Raw genomic sequence first — 13,039 nt, 5'->3', positions numbered from 1 at the left:
TTCTTCAGCTGCCGCTTGGATCAAGACTTCGGACCCTCTTCTGGACCGATCGCTGAACCCGGTGAGGTGAAGACAAGGTAGGGAGATCTTCAGGGGCTTAGTGTTAGGTTTATTTAAGGGGGGTTTGGGTTAGATTAGGGGTATGTGGGTGGTGGGTTGTAATGTTGGGGGGAGGGTATTGTATGGGTTTTTTTTACAGGCAAAAGAGCTGAATTCTTTGGGGCATGCCCCGCATAGGGCCCTTTTCAGGGCTGGTAAGGTAAAAGAGCTTTGAACTTTTTAAATTTAGAATTGGGTAGGGCATTTTTTTATTTTGGGGGTCTTTGTTATTTTATTAGGGGGCTTATTGAGGCGGGAGTGAGGCGGATTAGGGGTTAATACATTTATTATAGTAGCGGTGCGGTTCGGTCGGCAGATTAGGGGTTAATAAGTGTAGGTAAGGTAGCGGCGACGTTGGGGGGGGCAGATTAGGGGTTAATAAATATTATGTAGGTGTCTGCGATGTTAGGGGCAGCAGATTAGGGGTACATAGGGATAATGTAGCTGGCGGCGGTGTACGGAGCGGCAGATTAGGGGTTAAAAAAATGTAATAGAGTGGCGGCGGTGTGGGGGGGCCTCGGTTTAGGGGTACATAGGTAGTTTATGGGTGTTAGTTTACTTTAGAGCACAGTAGTTAAGAGCTTTATAAACCGGCGTTAGCCCAGAAAGCTCTTAACTACTGACTTTTTTCTGCGGCTGGAGTTTTGTCGTTAGATTTCTAACGCTCACTTCAGCCACGACTCTAAATACCGGCGTTAGAAAGATCCCATTGAAAAGATAGGATACGCAAATGGCGTATGGGGATCTGCGGTATGGAAAAGTCGCGGCTGCAAAGTGAGCGTTAGACCCTTTCCTGACTGACTCCAAATACCAGAGGACGGTAAAAACCAGCGTTAGGAGCCTCTAACGCTGGTTTTGACGGCTACCGCCCAACTCTAAATCTAGCCGTATATTTTCACTTCGATTTTTGAAATGTGCTTCGTTCTCTTGGTATCCCTTGTTGGATAGAATACGTACATATCCTACACTAGAGAGAGGTAGTTGCTGATTGGTGCCTGCACAGATTTGTTTCTTGTGATTGGCTAAATAGATGGGTTCAGCTAGCTGCCACTAGTGCAATGCTGTTCATTCAGCAAAGGATAGCAATAGAAGGAATCAAATTTGATAATAGAAGTAAATTGGATAGAACATACAATTTTAAACAACTTTCCAAATCATGAATGCAAATTTGGGGGTTTCCTGTCCCTTTAACCAGTAGTGTGTCTGTTTGTGTATCCTGCCCAGCACCTGTGTGTGTATCTCCCAGTACCTGTGTGTATATCCTGCCCAGCACCTGTGTGTATATCCTGCCCAGCACCTGTGTGTATATCCTGCCCAGCACCTGTGTGTGTATCCTGCCCAGCACCTGTGTGTATATCCTGCCCAGCACCTGTGTGTGTATCCTGCCCAGTACCTGTGTGTGTATCCTGCCCAGTACCTGTGTGTGTATCCTGCCCAGTACCTGTGTGTGTATCCTGCCCAGTACCTGTGTGTGTATCCTGCCCAGCACCTGTGTGTGTATCTCCCAGTACCTGTGTGTGTATCCTGCCCAGTACCTGTGTGTGTATCCTGCCCAGTACCTGTGTGTGTATCCTGCCCAGTACCTGTGTTTATATCCTGCCCAGCACCTGTGTGTGTATCCTGCCCAGTACCTGTGTGTTATTGTTTTGCTGAGGTTAAGGGACATATTTATCAATGTGCGAGCGGACATGATACGAAGTAGCGTATCATGCCCGCCGCATATCGATAAATGCCGACAGCATACGCTGTCAGCATTTATCATTGCACCAGCAGTTCTTGTGAACTGCTAGTGCAATGCCGCCCCCTGATTTCTGTTCATGGCCTCAAAGCAGGCAGACAAGGGGCATCAAGCTCCATACGGATGTGTATACGGAGCTTGATAAATATGCCCCTTAGCCTTGAGCTAGTCCTTTCTAAAGTTTATACAGTAATTTAATTGTTCTTGTGAGTTTCTACAATAATGTTTTACATTTACTGTAAGGATTATGATTTTGTTGCGTGTTGGTATCTGTACAGTATGTTAAGCTTGCCTTACTGAATTCTCTAGTTTAATCAAATCTTCATTATTTAAAGTATGGTTTTCCTTTTAATCATTCCAAGTCATGTGACTCTTCTGCATACAGTGGTGTGTGTGGGGTGTTTATGGATTGTGTGGTGTGTTTGTGTTTGGGGGGTGGTGGTGTGGGTTGTGTGTGGTATGTGTGTGTTAATGTCTATGCGTGTAACCATTTTTAAACAGCTTTATACAGCATATCTAGGTAGGCTCAGGAGCAGTAATGCACTACTTGGAGTTTGCTGTTAATTGATGGCTACACATATATGCCTCTTCTCATTAGCTCAATGGATATGTGCAGCTAGCTCCCAGTAGTGAGTCCACTGATGCTCTGGAGTTAACTTTAAATGTGTGTATCTTATTTGCAGGGGTTAAACACATATATATGGAAACAAAAATAAAATTATCTAGCACAGAGAATTTTCTTTTTGCACTTTTATGTATCTTCAAACTGTTTACAAATAGCTACTTCATGTTTATTTTGTGATTTGAATTAGCTGCTTTTTCCTGAATCCACCTATTGCCCAGGCCATATGAAAGGGTATTCCTGCAGCTGCTTTGAATACAATGAACTCTTATTAAATGCTTTCTTAAGTACACTTTACATGTAATGATCACTGACTGATTTCAAAGGAACATCCCTGTTTTGTCTTGTGTTGTTAGAGCATTTTTTTAAACACATTCCTTTCTTTTGCCATGTGTGTTTACCCCTTCAAATGGGTTAAATACATAGTCAAAATTGTGTTAATTTGCCCCTCCAGAAAAGGATACAAATAGCCAATAAGGAGCAGGCATACATCCATATGCAAAAATCACTGGCTATATCCTTATCTGGAAAGTAGATTTCTTTCAATAGTGTGGCTTTTTATTAGGCAAAAATGTTTATAGGATCAATCTAATTATCTGTCTATGGAAAGCAAACAAATGAATAAATACATACATGCAGAATGATACTAGTATTAATGCTAGCATTTTGTTTTCTAGTACCATTTAATCTGGGCTTATAAAAAATAAAAACTACTAGCCTACTACTATAGTACTACTATATAAAGATAATTCTTCTTACCAAAACTTTGAGAGCTTTCATCAGATAGCTTGACACTGCAGTTAGCGCCTGCAAATGGATGTCGGCACGCACATACAAAGGTTTTTCTCTCATTGATGCACGTTCCACCATTGTTACAGGGAGAATTGCTGCAACTGGAATATTCATCTGCTTTATAAAAAATAAATTAATAAATACGTGTGCATAATTAAGTAGGCAGTAAGAGATGTATTGTACATCACAAATGTGTTACATTTTCACATATACATTTTTGTTCAATTGCTAATGAGCAGATTTTGAAATGATTTTTATCAAAAGAAAAAAGTAAAATTATATCATTCTTTAGCAAGCTATGTGATACAGACCTACCTATACACACAGAGCCAGGTACGTGGAATACACATAGGGTACAATGAGTTAAAGCTCTCTGCTCTGTCGGGATGTTCTAAGAAGTTTTATAAATACTGTGAGGTCCCTCAAAGATTTCATACAAAGGCACAATTTAGCTTCAGATCTGATTAGTAGCTATGCTTGTTTGGATCGATGTGAAGGATATACACGTATTACAATTTAATGTTCACCACCCCCCCATTTTTTTTGCATGATTTCTTTACATGCCGATGAGAAAGTTTTGCTCATCAGGCCCACAAACAGAACAGATATGTGCCCATTACAATAGAGCAGTGTTTCTCAACCGTGGACCTTAAGTACCCCCAACAGACCTGGTTTTCATTATAGCTGAACCAGTGCACAAGAGAAGTAATCCGCTGATCAGTAACCATGGTTACTAACCTGCTCTCACAGATCAGTGATTGTGTCACCTGTGCAATGGTTAAGATATAATGAAAACCTGGCCTGTTGGCGGTACTTGAGGACCACGGTTGATTAACAATGAAATAGAGGACTAAAAGCACTGGAGGTTCTGGCCCCTGACTTGCCATGTTATTGATGGTGTCATGTAAATGTTATGAATTCAGGAGATCATAGGTTATTTCTGTTTTCTATTTGTTCTGTATTTGAATGTTTGCTATTCACAATGTGTTTGACACAGATCAGAACCCTGTCTAAAAAGTCAAACTATTGGGACACCTGATTTTCATTACCTATATCTGGTAAACCAGATAAACAGTGCAATTCAGTCTTCTCACTACAGTGATCTTTATAAATCAAGCTGTTACCACAAAGTGACAGAAGACGGTGCATTCTGTCGATACACAGCCCTGGGGGCCAATTAAAAGTAACATTATATTCAAACAGGAGTGTTTTAATATATTATGTCTTGAAAACATTTTCCAAATCAAAATAATCCTCATTGTTATACGTCAGCGATCAACAGTGCATTGTTACTTAATATACATAGATAGGATTATAAGGTATGCTATGATTTCATCTAGGCTTGAGAGCTGCTATGGCGTGCCATAAAATGGGTGGCTACATTCCTTGTCCCTTGTTTGAAAAGGGGACTAGTCAGAAACCTGACCTCAGCCAAAAATGTATTTTTTTTTTTCAAATTATCTTTATTGATGGAAGAAAACACGTGGAAACAGATAGTTATACAGAGACATTTGTCCTCCTAGCAACAATAGGAGTTACGCTATATTACATAAATGAGTTAGACATTTAGTCCCATACGTTTTTCGATATTGAGTCTAAGCATTTGATAAGCATAGTAGTTAAAGATGTATATAATTTCTTATTTTTCTTTTCAGTTATCCATGTTTTTCTCCATACCATTTTTTTTTTTAAAGAAATCTAACTTTTTAACTATTAAACAATTACACTAACAGTAACCCCCTAACTTATAATATGTTACATTTTTGGCCGATTACCAAGTTATTGTTCCCACCCCTCACCCCCAGTCCATACTGTGGTCTCTAAAATACAGTACTCCATTCCCCCCTGAACTGTGCCTCTACAAAGATCTCATGATGCAGGAAAGGGCCTAACACCTGCTGTTGTTGGGCCGGGGGGAGGGTCAGTATGAGACTTTGCCATTTGCTCAGAAAATGTCTCAGCCTATGCTTAGTGTCCAGAGTGGTGTCAAATTTGCAAAATGAAAAGTTGTCTAAACATTCTATGTTTGAATTGAGTCAAAATGGGTGGTTTTTTGGAGATCCACTGTGTCAGAATACACTGCCTCACCAACAATGTGCTGAGCGTGAGCATGGGATATAGTGATTTATGTTGCACCTCCCACGTGAATAAAAATATGAGTTTTGGGTCAAAGCAGATATCCACCTTAAAAGTAATTTTAACCCAGTATTGCAAACGTTTCCAGAATTGGTTTATATATGGGCACTCAAAGAAATAGTAGTAACGAGCATTCAATACATTGGTTTGGCATGTCTTTGTTCCAATATGATTGACGTGCAGGGGTGATATAGTCTTTATTTAACATCCTAATCTGCATTTCTCTAATCTGAACCGCTAGACTAGATGATCTTGTTCTATCTAAACTGGTAAGTAAGTCATTGGTGAATATTTCCCCCAAATCCTCCATCTGTAATCTGGTCAAGATATTTCTTCCAACACCCTTGGAAGCCTGCGTCATCAGAAGTCGGTATATAGGGGACATAGAAAAATTACCCATCTTATAAGCAACGTGGATATGTGAAAGGGGAGAAAGCTGCCAAAAATCTGTCTGTTGGGCCATCAGCGTATTAATATAGTGCCGGACCTGGAGGTAGGCGTAAAAGTGTTAATTTGGTAAGTGATACTGGCTTTTAAGGTCCTGGTAGGTCCTAACCGTGTGTGACAAAGGGTTTAACAGCCAAAAATGTGTTTAATGTTGAATCTTCCTAAATAAAATTGTCATTTCACATGGGCAACTACAGATAATAGCACATATGACTATTTTTCTCCAATTTCCCATTGGCAGAGATTATGCATACTGAACTAAATCCCAGTCTTGGCTGGAGTCGCTTGGCTGTGAAAAACTGGTGATAACCTGGTTAAAGTTGAGAAGGTTAGTTAACCCTCTACTTCACAAACTGGTGACAGTTGCAGGGTTAGTTAACCCTTGCCATTAGAGATGGGTTGCAATGTACTTAAAAAATACCCACTGATGATGTTATCAGCTCATATTCAGAATTACTTTTTTAAAATATACATGGTCTTTAAAATCCTGTAATCGGTGCTGCTTTCTGTAAAGAAAATGTAGTATCTACCAAATATACTAAAGGCTTTAGGCTAAGGGGTAGATTTACCAATGTCTGTCCGACATGATACGCTATAGAGTATCATGTCTGACAGACATCGCTGAATGCCGACAGTATACGCTGTCTGCATTTCTCATTGCACAAGCAGTTCACCAGAGCTGCTTGTGCAATGCCGCCCCCTGCAGATTCACGGCCAATTGGCCTCTAGCAGAGGGTGTCAATCAGTCCAATCGTATAGGATCGGGCGGATTGAAGGCCGCAGCCTCAGAGGCAGCGGACAATTTATTGAGCAGTGGTCTTTAGACCGCTGCATAATAACTGCCATTCGGCCCTTGTTAAGTCTACCCCAAAGTGTTTGAGAATTGTTAGCTGAGCATTTTTATTAATGCCAACAATTAATTTCAGCACATAAAGCTGTTCACCTAGGCTGGTCCAGACCAAGCTCATTATCTTCAATCTGCTGATTGTCACATGAACTGTGCTTCTAAGGGTTAAACATAAACTGGATGTTTTATACTGTACGTTAAGTGAGCACTGTGACTATTTTAAGCAAAACAGCAAGCTCCATGTACGTTTCAAAATAATTTTGATTATCACAGAATTTGCCTTTTTTGTTTAACAAAGTAGGGGAAGCTATACTTACACCTTATTTTATACATTCTTTTACATCATCTATGTCACTTTTTCATTTATCAAAACATTGCTACTTAAAGGGACATAAAACACCAATTTTTCCTTTAATGATTCAGATAGAACATACAGTTTTAAACAACTTTCCAATTTACTTCTATTATCAATTTGTTTTTGTTTTCTTGTTATACTTTGTTGAAAATCAGGGATGTAAGCTCAGGAGTGTGCAGGTGTCTGCAGCACTATAGGACAGCAGTTTTACAACAATGTTATACATTAGCAATAGCATTAGATGGCAGCACTACATGTGATGTAGTGCTTCAAGCATGTGCACGCTACCTACCTAGGTATTTCTTTAACAAAGAATAACATGAGAATGAAGCACATTTTATAATAGAAGTACATTGGAAACTAATTTTAAATTTTATTCTCTATCTGAATAATACAAGAAAAAAATCTGGGCTTTATGTCCCTTTAAAATTTATAACGGGAGATACTAATGTAGCATATTCCAAAGAGGATTGGACAGAGATTTTTTATGTCAGGTAAAGGTATGATCAGTGCGGATTTTAAAGAAAACTGTATTAAAACTACCTTTAGATGGTACCTTACCCCGATTATTACAGCACACTACACTCACAGTGGTAGCAAAAATTGTTATAGAGGATGTAGCGAGATAGGGACGTCTATACATATGTGGTGGGATTGCCCACAAGTACAACAAGTTTGGTCTAAACTATCCCAACTATTAAGGGAGGTGCTTTCAGAGAACATCACCCTAACAATATCTCAAGCTCTGTTGAATGAACATATAACACCTTTTAACTCAGCTACAAACACATTCATACACACTCTATGCACGGCCACTAGAATTTGTGTGGCTCGACACTGGAAGGTGGGGGTGCCCTCTTGGGGGGAAATATTGGAGAAAATTAAGATAACATACTCACTCTCAGAATCAGCATCACTGATACAGGCCAATCATGACCAATTCTTAAAAGTTTGGAATTACTGGATTTTGGGTGGGTACTGATTGGACACAACTAGAGAGTCTGCATGAGACATAGCCTTGAGTTCAAAACAGGACTGGATATATTTAGAGAATCAGGAGGTGACAGTAGACGGCAGAGATTTGCATGGGCCGACTGGTGGCGGGGTTCTCTCTCCCTAGATCGGCGTCTGAAGCAAAGCTGGAGCAGGCAAGTTGACGTTTAATACTTTATTGAGTGGGGGGATGTTAGTTTATGGTTCATTGTTATAATATAAGAGGATAAAAACACTGGGAAATGTTACAAAAGAATACAATTGGATGCTGCAGGGACTGAGGGGTGGCCATGGATACTTTCAATATCTACAGAAACTGATGATCTATTACACCCTTAAGTCTTTGTAATTCTCACTGACTGTGTGGTTAACCACACTGTGTGATAAATCTCTTCATGCTCAAATAAATGCGACTGGACATTACACAGTTCTTCTGGTTCAGCAAACTAAAGTGGTGCCAACTAATATGGACCTTTCCTTAATGAACTTTCATCAGAAAAAAAGAGAGAAGAGTTATAGACATTCAAATGGGAAAAACTATGCAATGTACGATGTATTTTGTATTCTTTATTTATGCTATTTTATTCTATAATAAAAATCATTTCAACTAAAATTTATAACAGATCCACATAAATAAAAATGAGCACAGCTGATAACATAAACACAATGTTTTATATGCTTTAAGACTAAAAATACATGAAATAGAGAACTGGCTTTTGGTCCTGTAAAAGGTATTATTCACTTCAGTTGTAGAAAACGCTAACAGAATTTTAAGGGGCCAATTTATCAATGTCTGTCCGATATAATACGCTATAGCGTATTATGTCCGACAGACATCGCTGAATGCTGACAGCATAGGCAGTCGCCATTTAACATTGCACAAGCAGTTCTAGTGAACTGCTTGTGCAATGCCGCCCCCTGCAGATTTAGGGGGTGTCAGATCATATAGGATTGGGCGGATTGATGTCTACAGCCTCAGAGGCAGCAGACCAGTTATGGTGCTTCATAACGGATGTTTCTGGCGAGCCTGAAGACTCGAGTAGAAACAGGGGCATCAGGGGCCATTCGGTCCTTGATAAATCGGCCCCTAAGTTTCTTCTTGTATGAATGCAATGAATTAGCCAGATTCAATGCTTTTTTTCTAAAGATGTAATGAAACCCTGGAGGATAATTTTAAACTATGCATAGTGCATAGACAGAAGCACTCAAACTATATATTGTCTGTAATATTTGTTGGTTAGTGGAGTTTTGTAAAGTAATTTCCTATTTACTTAATAGATTTTAGTATTGGTTTAGTTCCTGTGAATTGACATTTTTACTAAATTTTCACAAAGTTTAACTAAAGATATTATGACAGTTACACTATAAATGGTGATCTATATTGGTATGGAGAGTCCTCTACAGTCAAAAACTCTTCAATTAAACTGTATTAATATACAATCATTTTTAGAAATTGAGATTTTAGTAAAACAATTCCACAGAATAACAGCAAAATAAAGAGAAAATATGGGTGGGTCCTTCTAATTAAGAGAATTTAGGGCTCTATCTTAAAAATGGAAGAAAATATAGCAATGAATATTACCTTGATCAGTGATATCTGTGTTTCTTTGGCTACGACCAACCAGAGACGTTGTGTCATTAACAATTGTCTTTTTGGGTGGCACTGGTTTCTTCAAAGATATTTTCATTTGCTTTTGAAGCTTAGAAATATTGCTTGTTATGTCTGACATAGTTTTATCTACATATGAAGTGATATTTGATAACATGGTTTCCATTTTCACTTCAATTAAAGACTTTATTAATTCTTCAAAGCCATTCTGTAGACTTGTAATATTTGGTTGAGATGATTTAATTAACAGAGGCACACTGTTGTTTATTTGTTTAATAGTAATCACTACATTTTGACATAAGCTTTTTGCCTCATAGGCTGTTTTGTTCAACTGAGGAAAGCTTGTTGATAGCCGTACAGATTTGAACTCAAGTACTTTAATTCTAGAACTAAGCTCTTGCTGCCCCTTTTCTTTAAAGGTGACATCTTCCTTCCTTATCTTTGGTAAGGTAGTAGGATTTGCCAAAATTAAATTCACTTGCGCTTCTATATTTTGTAACCGAGATTGGCAACTTTTCATCTCCAAGAAAGAACTTTGAAGATTTTCACCAATTTGTGTGATGTTTATCTTGTTCTCATCTAATTGTGATTTTATTTTTTTTACTTTTTGTGACAAGTCAAGAAATGAAATAAAATTAGTATTAACATCATCATTTGGAACGCGAGCATGATCTGCAGTAATAACGTAAGATTGTTTATTTCTACTGTCATTGACCAAGCTCTGTAAGGTTACATTAATCTGATCGATTGCTGGTATAACAGACATTACTTTCTCCAACTTCTCAATGGTACTATTGTCATTCTGAGAATTGTTATCCACAGGGCTTATATCTGACTTAAGCATATAGTTATCACGAATAGAATCAACAGCATTGTTTAATATATCCATTGTGGTATTAAGACCATCTTCAACCTCCATGAGACATTCATTCATTCTTATTTCAAATGTCTGCTCATGACTTTGAGTATGATTCCTAAGTTCATCTTGACCTTCTGTAAGTTTCTGGATCCTGATATTAATGTCATGAACAACAGCTGTAAGGTTTTTAAACTGCCTGTTAAGTTCTCCAATATCACTACGATGTTCAAATTCTGATGTCATACTAAATGGAGCTCCAGTTTCTATCAACGGTTGTAGTATTTCCATATCGTAACATAAATCATTTATTTGTTCATTCATTTTCTCAATCTTGTTGTCTAGAGGAAAAACAACATCAGACACAGTTTTGTTTAAGACATTCACTGTATCTTCAGTACCTTTTAGCTGCTTCTGAAAGTCCTTTTTGCAAGATGTAAACTTGTCTTCACATGCTCGCATAACTGATTGTCTCTGGGAATCTAAAGTTATTGTAATGTTATAGATCTTGATGTCCTGTGCAGCAATGTCATCATACAGTTGCAGCATCATAATATTGTGCCTATTTATTTTATCCTGCATAGAAAATAAGTATTCTGTGGTGGTTTCATTCATAGGGCTGTTTATTTGAGACATTTGTGGATCTACAGAATGTTCCTGGGATAACAGTTGCCCATAAATCTCCTTCATTTTGGACAAAGTACTATTCAGTGTTTCAAAATATGTGCTGCTTATTGACCTCTCATTGTCCAACTCTTTTTGTAAACTGTTGTGTTTTTCTTCCATTTCTTTAAAAGATGTGGTGCAAACAAAAGCAGTATTTTTTAAGTGTTCTACCCGATTCTTCAACTCCATTATATCATCCATTGTTGGCCTGTTTTCCTGTTCTTGAATACAAATTTTACTAGAAGATACAACTGTGTCATTTAGATGTTTGAGTTCTTGTTTAGTTTTCTCAAGTTCTAAAGACATTCCAGACATGCTTTTAAATAACTGAGCAATAGTTTCTTTTGTATCCATTTGAACCACTGCCAATTGCTCTTTAACGATATCCTTGATTAATTCAGTGATACTTTTTGACTTCAAATCTGAAATAAAACATTGTCAAAGATAGTTTATAATGATGATTTTAAAAACTTTTTGTATTATGAGATTACAGCTTTATTCTTTTTGTTTCTTTTAATCTACAGGAAAAAAAAGATTACCCTCCTAGAAAAGTACAGCTTAAAGGGACATGATACCCAAATATTAAAGCACATGAAATTGATGCAGCAAAGCGGTAAAGAGCGGACAAGAAAATATCACCTGAACATCTCTATGTAAAAAAAGGAAGATATTTTGGGCTCTATTTAACAAGCTCCGTATGGAGCTTGATGGCTCCTGTTTCTGGCGAGTCTTCAGACTCGCCAGAAACAGCAGTTATGAAGCAGCGGTCACAAAGACACTCTGAGCAGGCGGACACACATCGCCACAATACAACCCGATCGAGTACGATCGGGTTGATTGACACCCCCCTGCTGGTGGCCCATTGGCCGCGAGTCTGCAGGGGGTGGTGTTGCACCAGCAGCTCTTGTGAGCTGCTGGTGCAATGCTGAATACGGCGAGCATATTGCTCGCCGTATTCATCAAGGTCTGGTGGACCTGATCCGCAGTGTCAGATAAGGTCCGCCAGACCTTGATAAATATGCCCCTTTACCTCAAAGTTTCCGAAGTATTCACACACACTCTGTAAAGAGACTTTAAGCAGCCAGTCAAAATGCTTGTCCGAGGCCTGCAAGGGAGTGTGCATCTGTCATGTTCAGGCGCAGTCATGTTATTTTCCTATTCAGTTTAAGTTAGTTCTATGAAATCACATAAGATCTCAGCAAATGCAAAGCATTACCTCAGCACTGCTGATGCTGATTGTCTATTGTTTTTTTTTGTTTGTTTGTTTTTCATCTTGCAGCTGGACAACAGCTGAAGTATAACTGTTCACAGAGCACTTACTCTAGTGAGCTGAAGAAATTTTGAGGTAAAATATCTTCCTTTTTTACATTGAGATGTTAAGGTGATCTTTTCTTGTCAGCTTTTTACAGTTATGCTACATCACTTTCAAGTGATTTAGAATATGAGTATTATGTCCCTTTAAGGGCCAGAAACGTTTTCATTTTTGGAATAGCCGAAACATGCATGTATGTGTCTATCTATCTATCTATCTATCTATCTATCTATCTACCTATCTATCTGTGTATGTGTGTGTGTATAGATATACATTTTCTATATTGAGCTGGATTGTTTTCAAGACAAATTTTATACTGGACAAGAAGAGTAAATTTTACAGTTACATGGCCACTGCCAGTCAATGTGTTTACAAAGTTATGTAAAAGGAGGGAAATGCTCCTCATCTTGTACATATGACTGAAGTATTTTTGGTGATGGACAGCAAATATAAGTCCATACATTAGCCCCTTGCTACCTTAAATCGTTGGCACAGTCTGTTGGTTAGAATTCTGTTACTAAAAGGGTGATTTAAAAAAAAAAAATGAAAATACACCGGTTTAGAGAA

The 13,039-nt window shown here is 38.3% G+C and overlaps 1 protein-coding gene across 1 annotated transcript in view; it reads right to left on the bottom strand.

Moving 5' to 3' along the window:
- MMRN1 (multimerin 1) overlaps positions 1–13,039 on the bottom strand; it is a 101,914-nt gene that overhangs the window by 3,977 nt on the left and 84,898 nt on the right. Inside the window, exons 5-6 of the mRNA XM_053700789.1 lie at positions 9,612–11,582; positions 3,219–3,365 (exon numbers count right to left, since the gene is read on the bottom strand). Coding sequence (XP_053556764.1) covers positions 3,219–3,365; positions 9,612–11,582 — 2,118 coding nt within the window. The remainder of the gene's footprint in view (positions 1–3,218; positions 3,366–9,611; positions 11,583–13,039) is intronic.

The sequence above is a fragment of the Bombina bombina genome, chromosome 2 (genome assembly GCF_027579735.1).
Source record: "Bombina bombina isolate aBomBom1 chromosome 2, aBomBom1.pri, whole genome shotgun sequence".
Classification (NCBI taxonomy): Eukaryota; Metazoa; Chordata; class Amphibia; order Anura; family Bombinatoridae; genus Bombina; species Bombina bombina.
The sequence above is the reverse complement of the archived record's forward strand: the minus strand, read 5'-3'. Positions and strand labels throughout refer to the sequence as shown.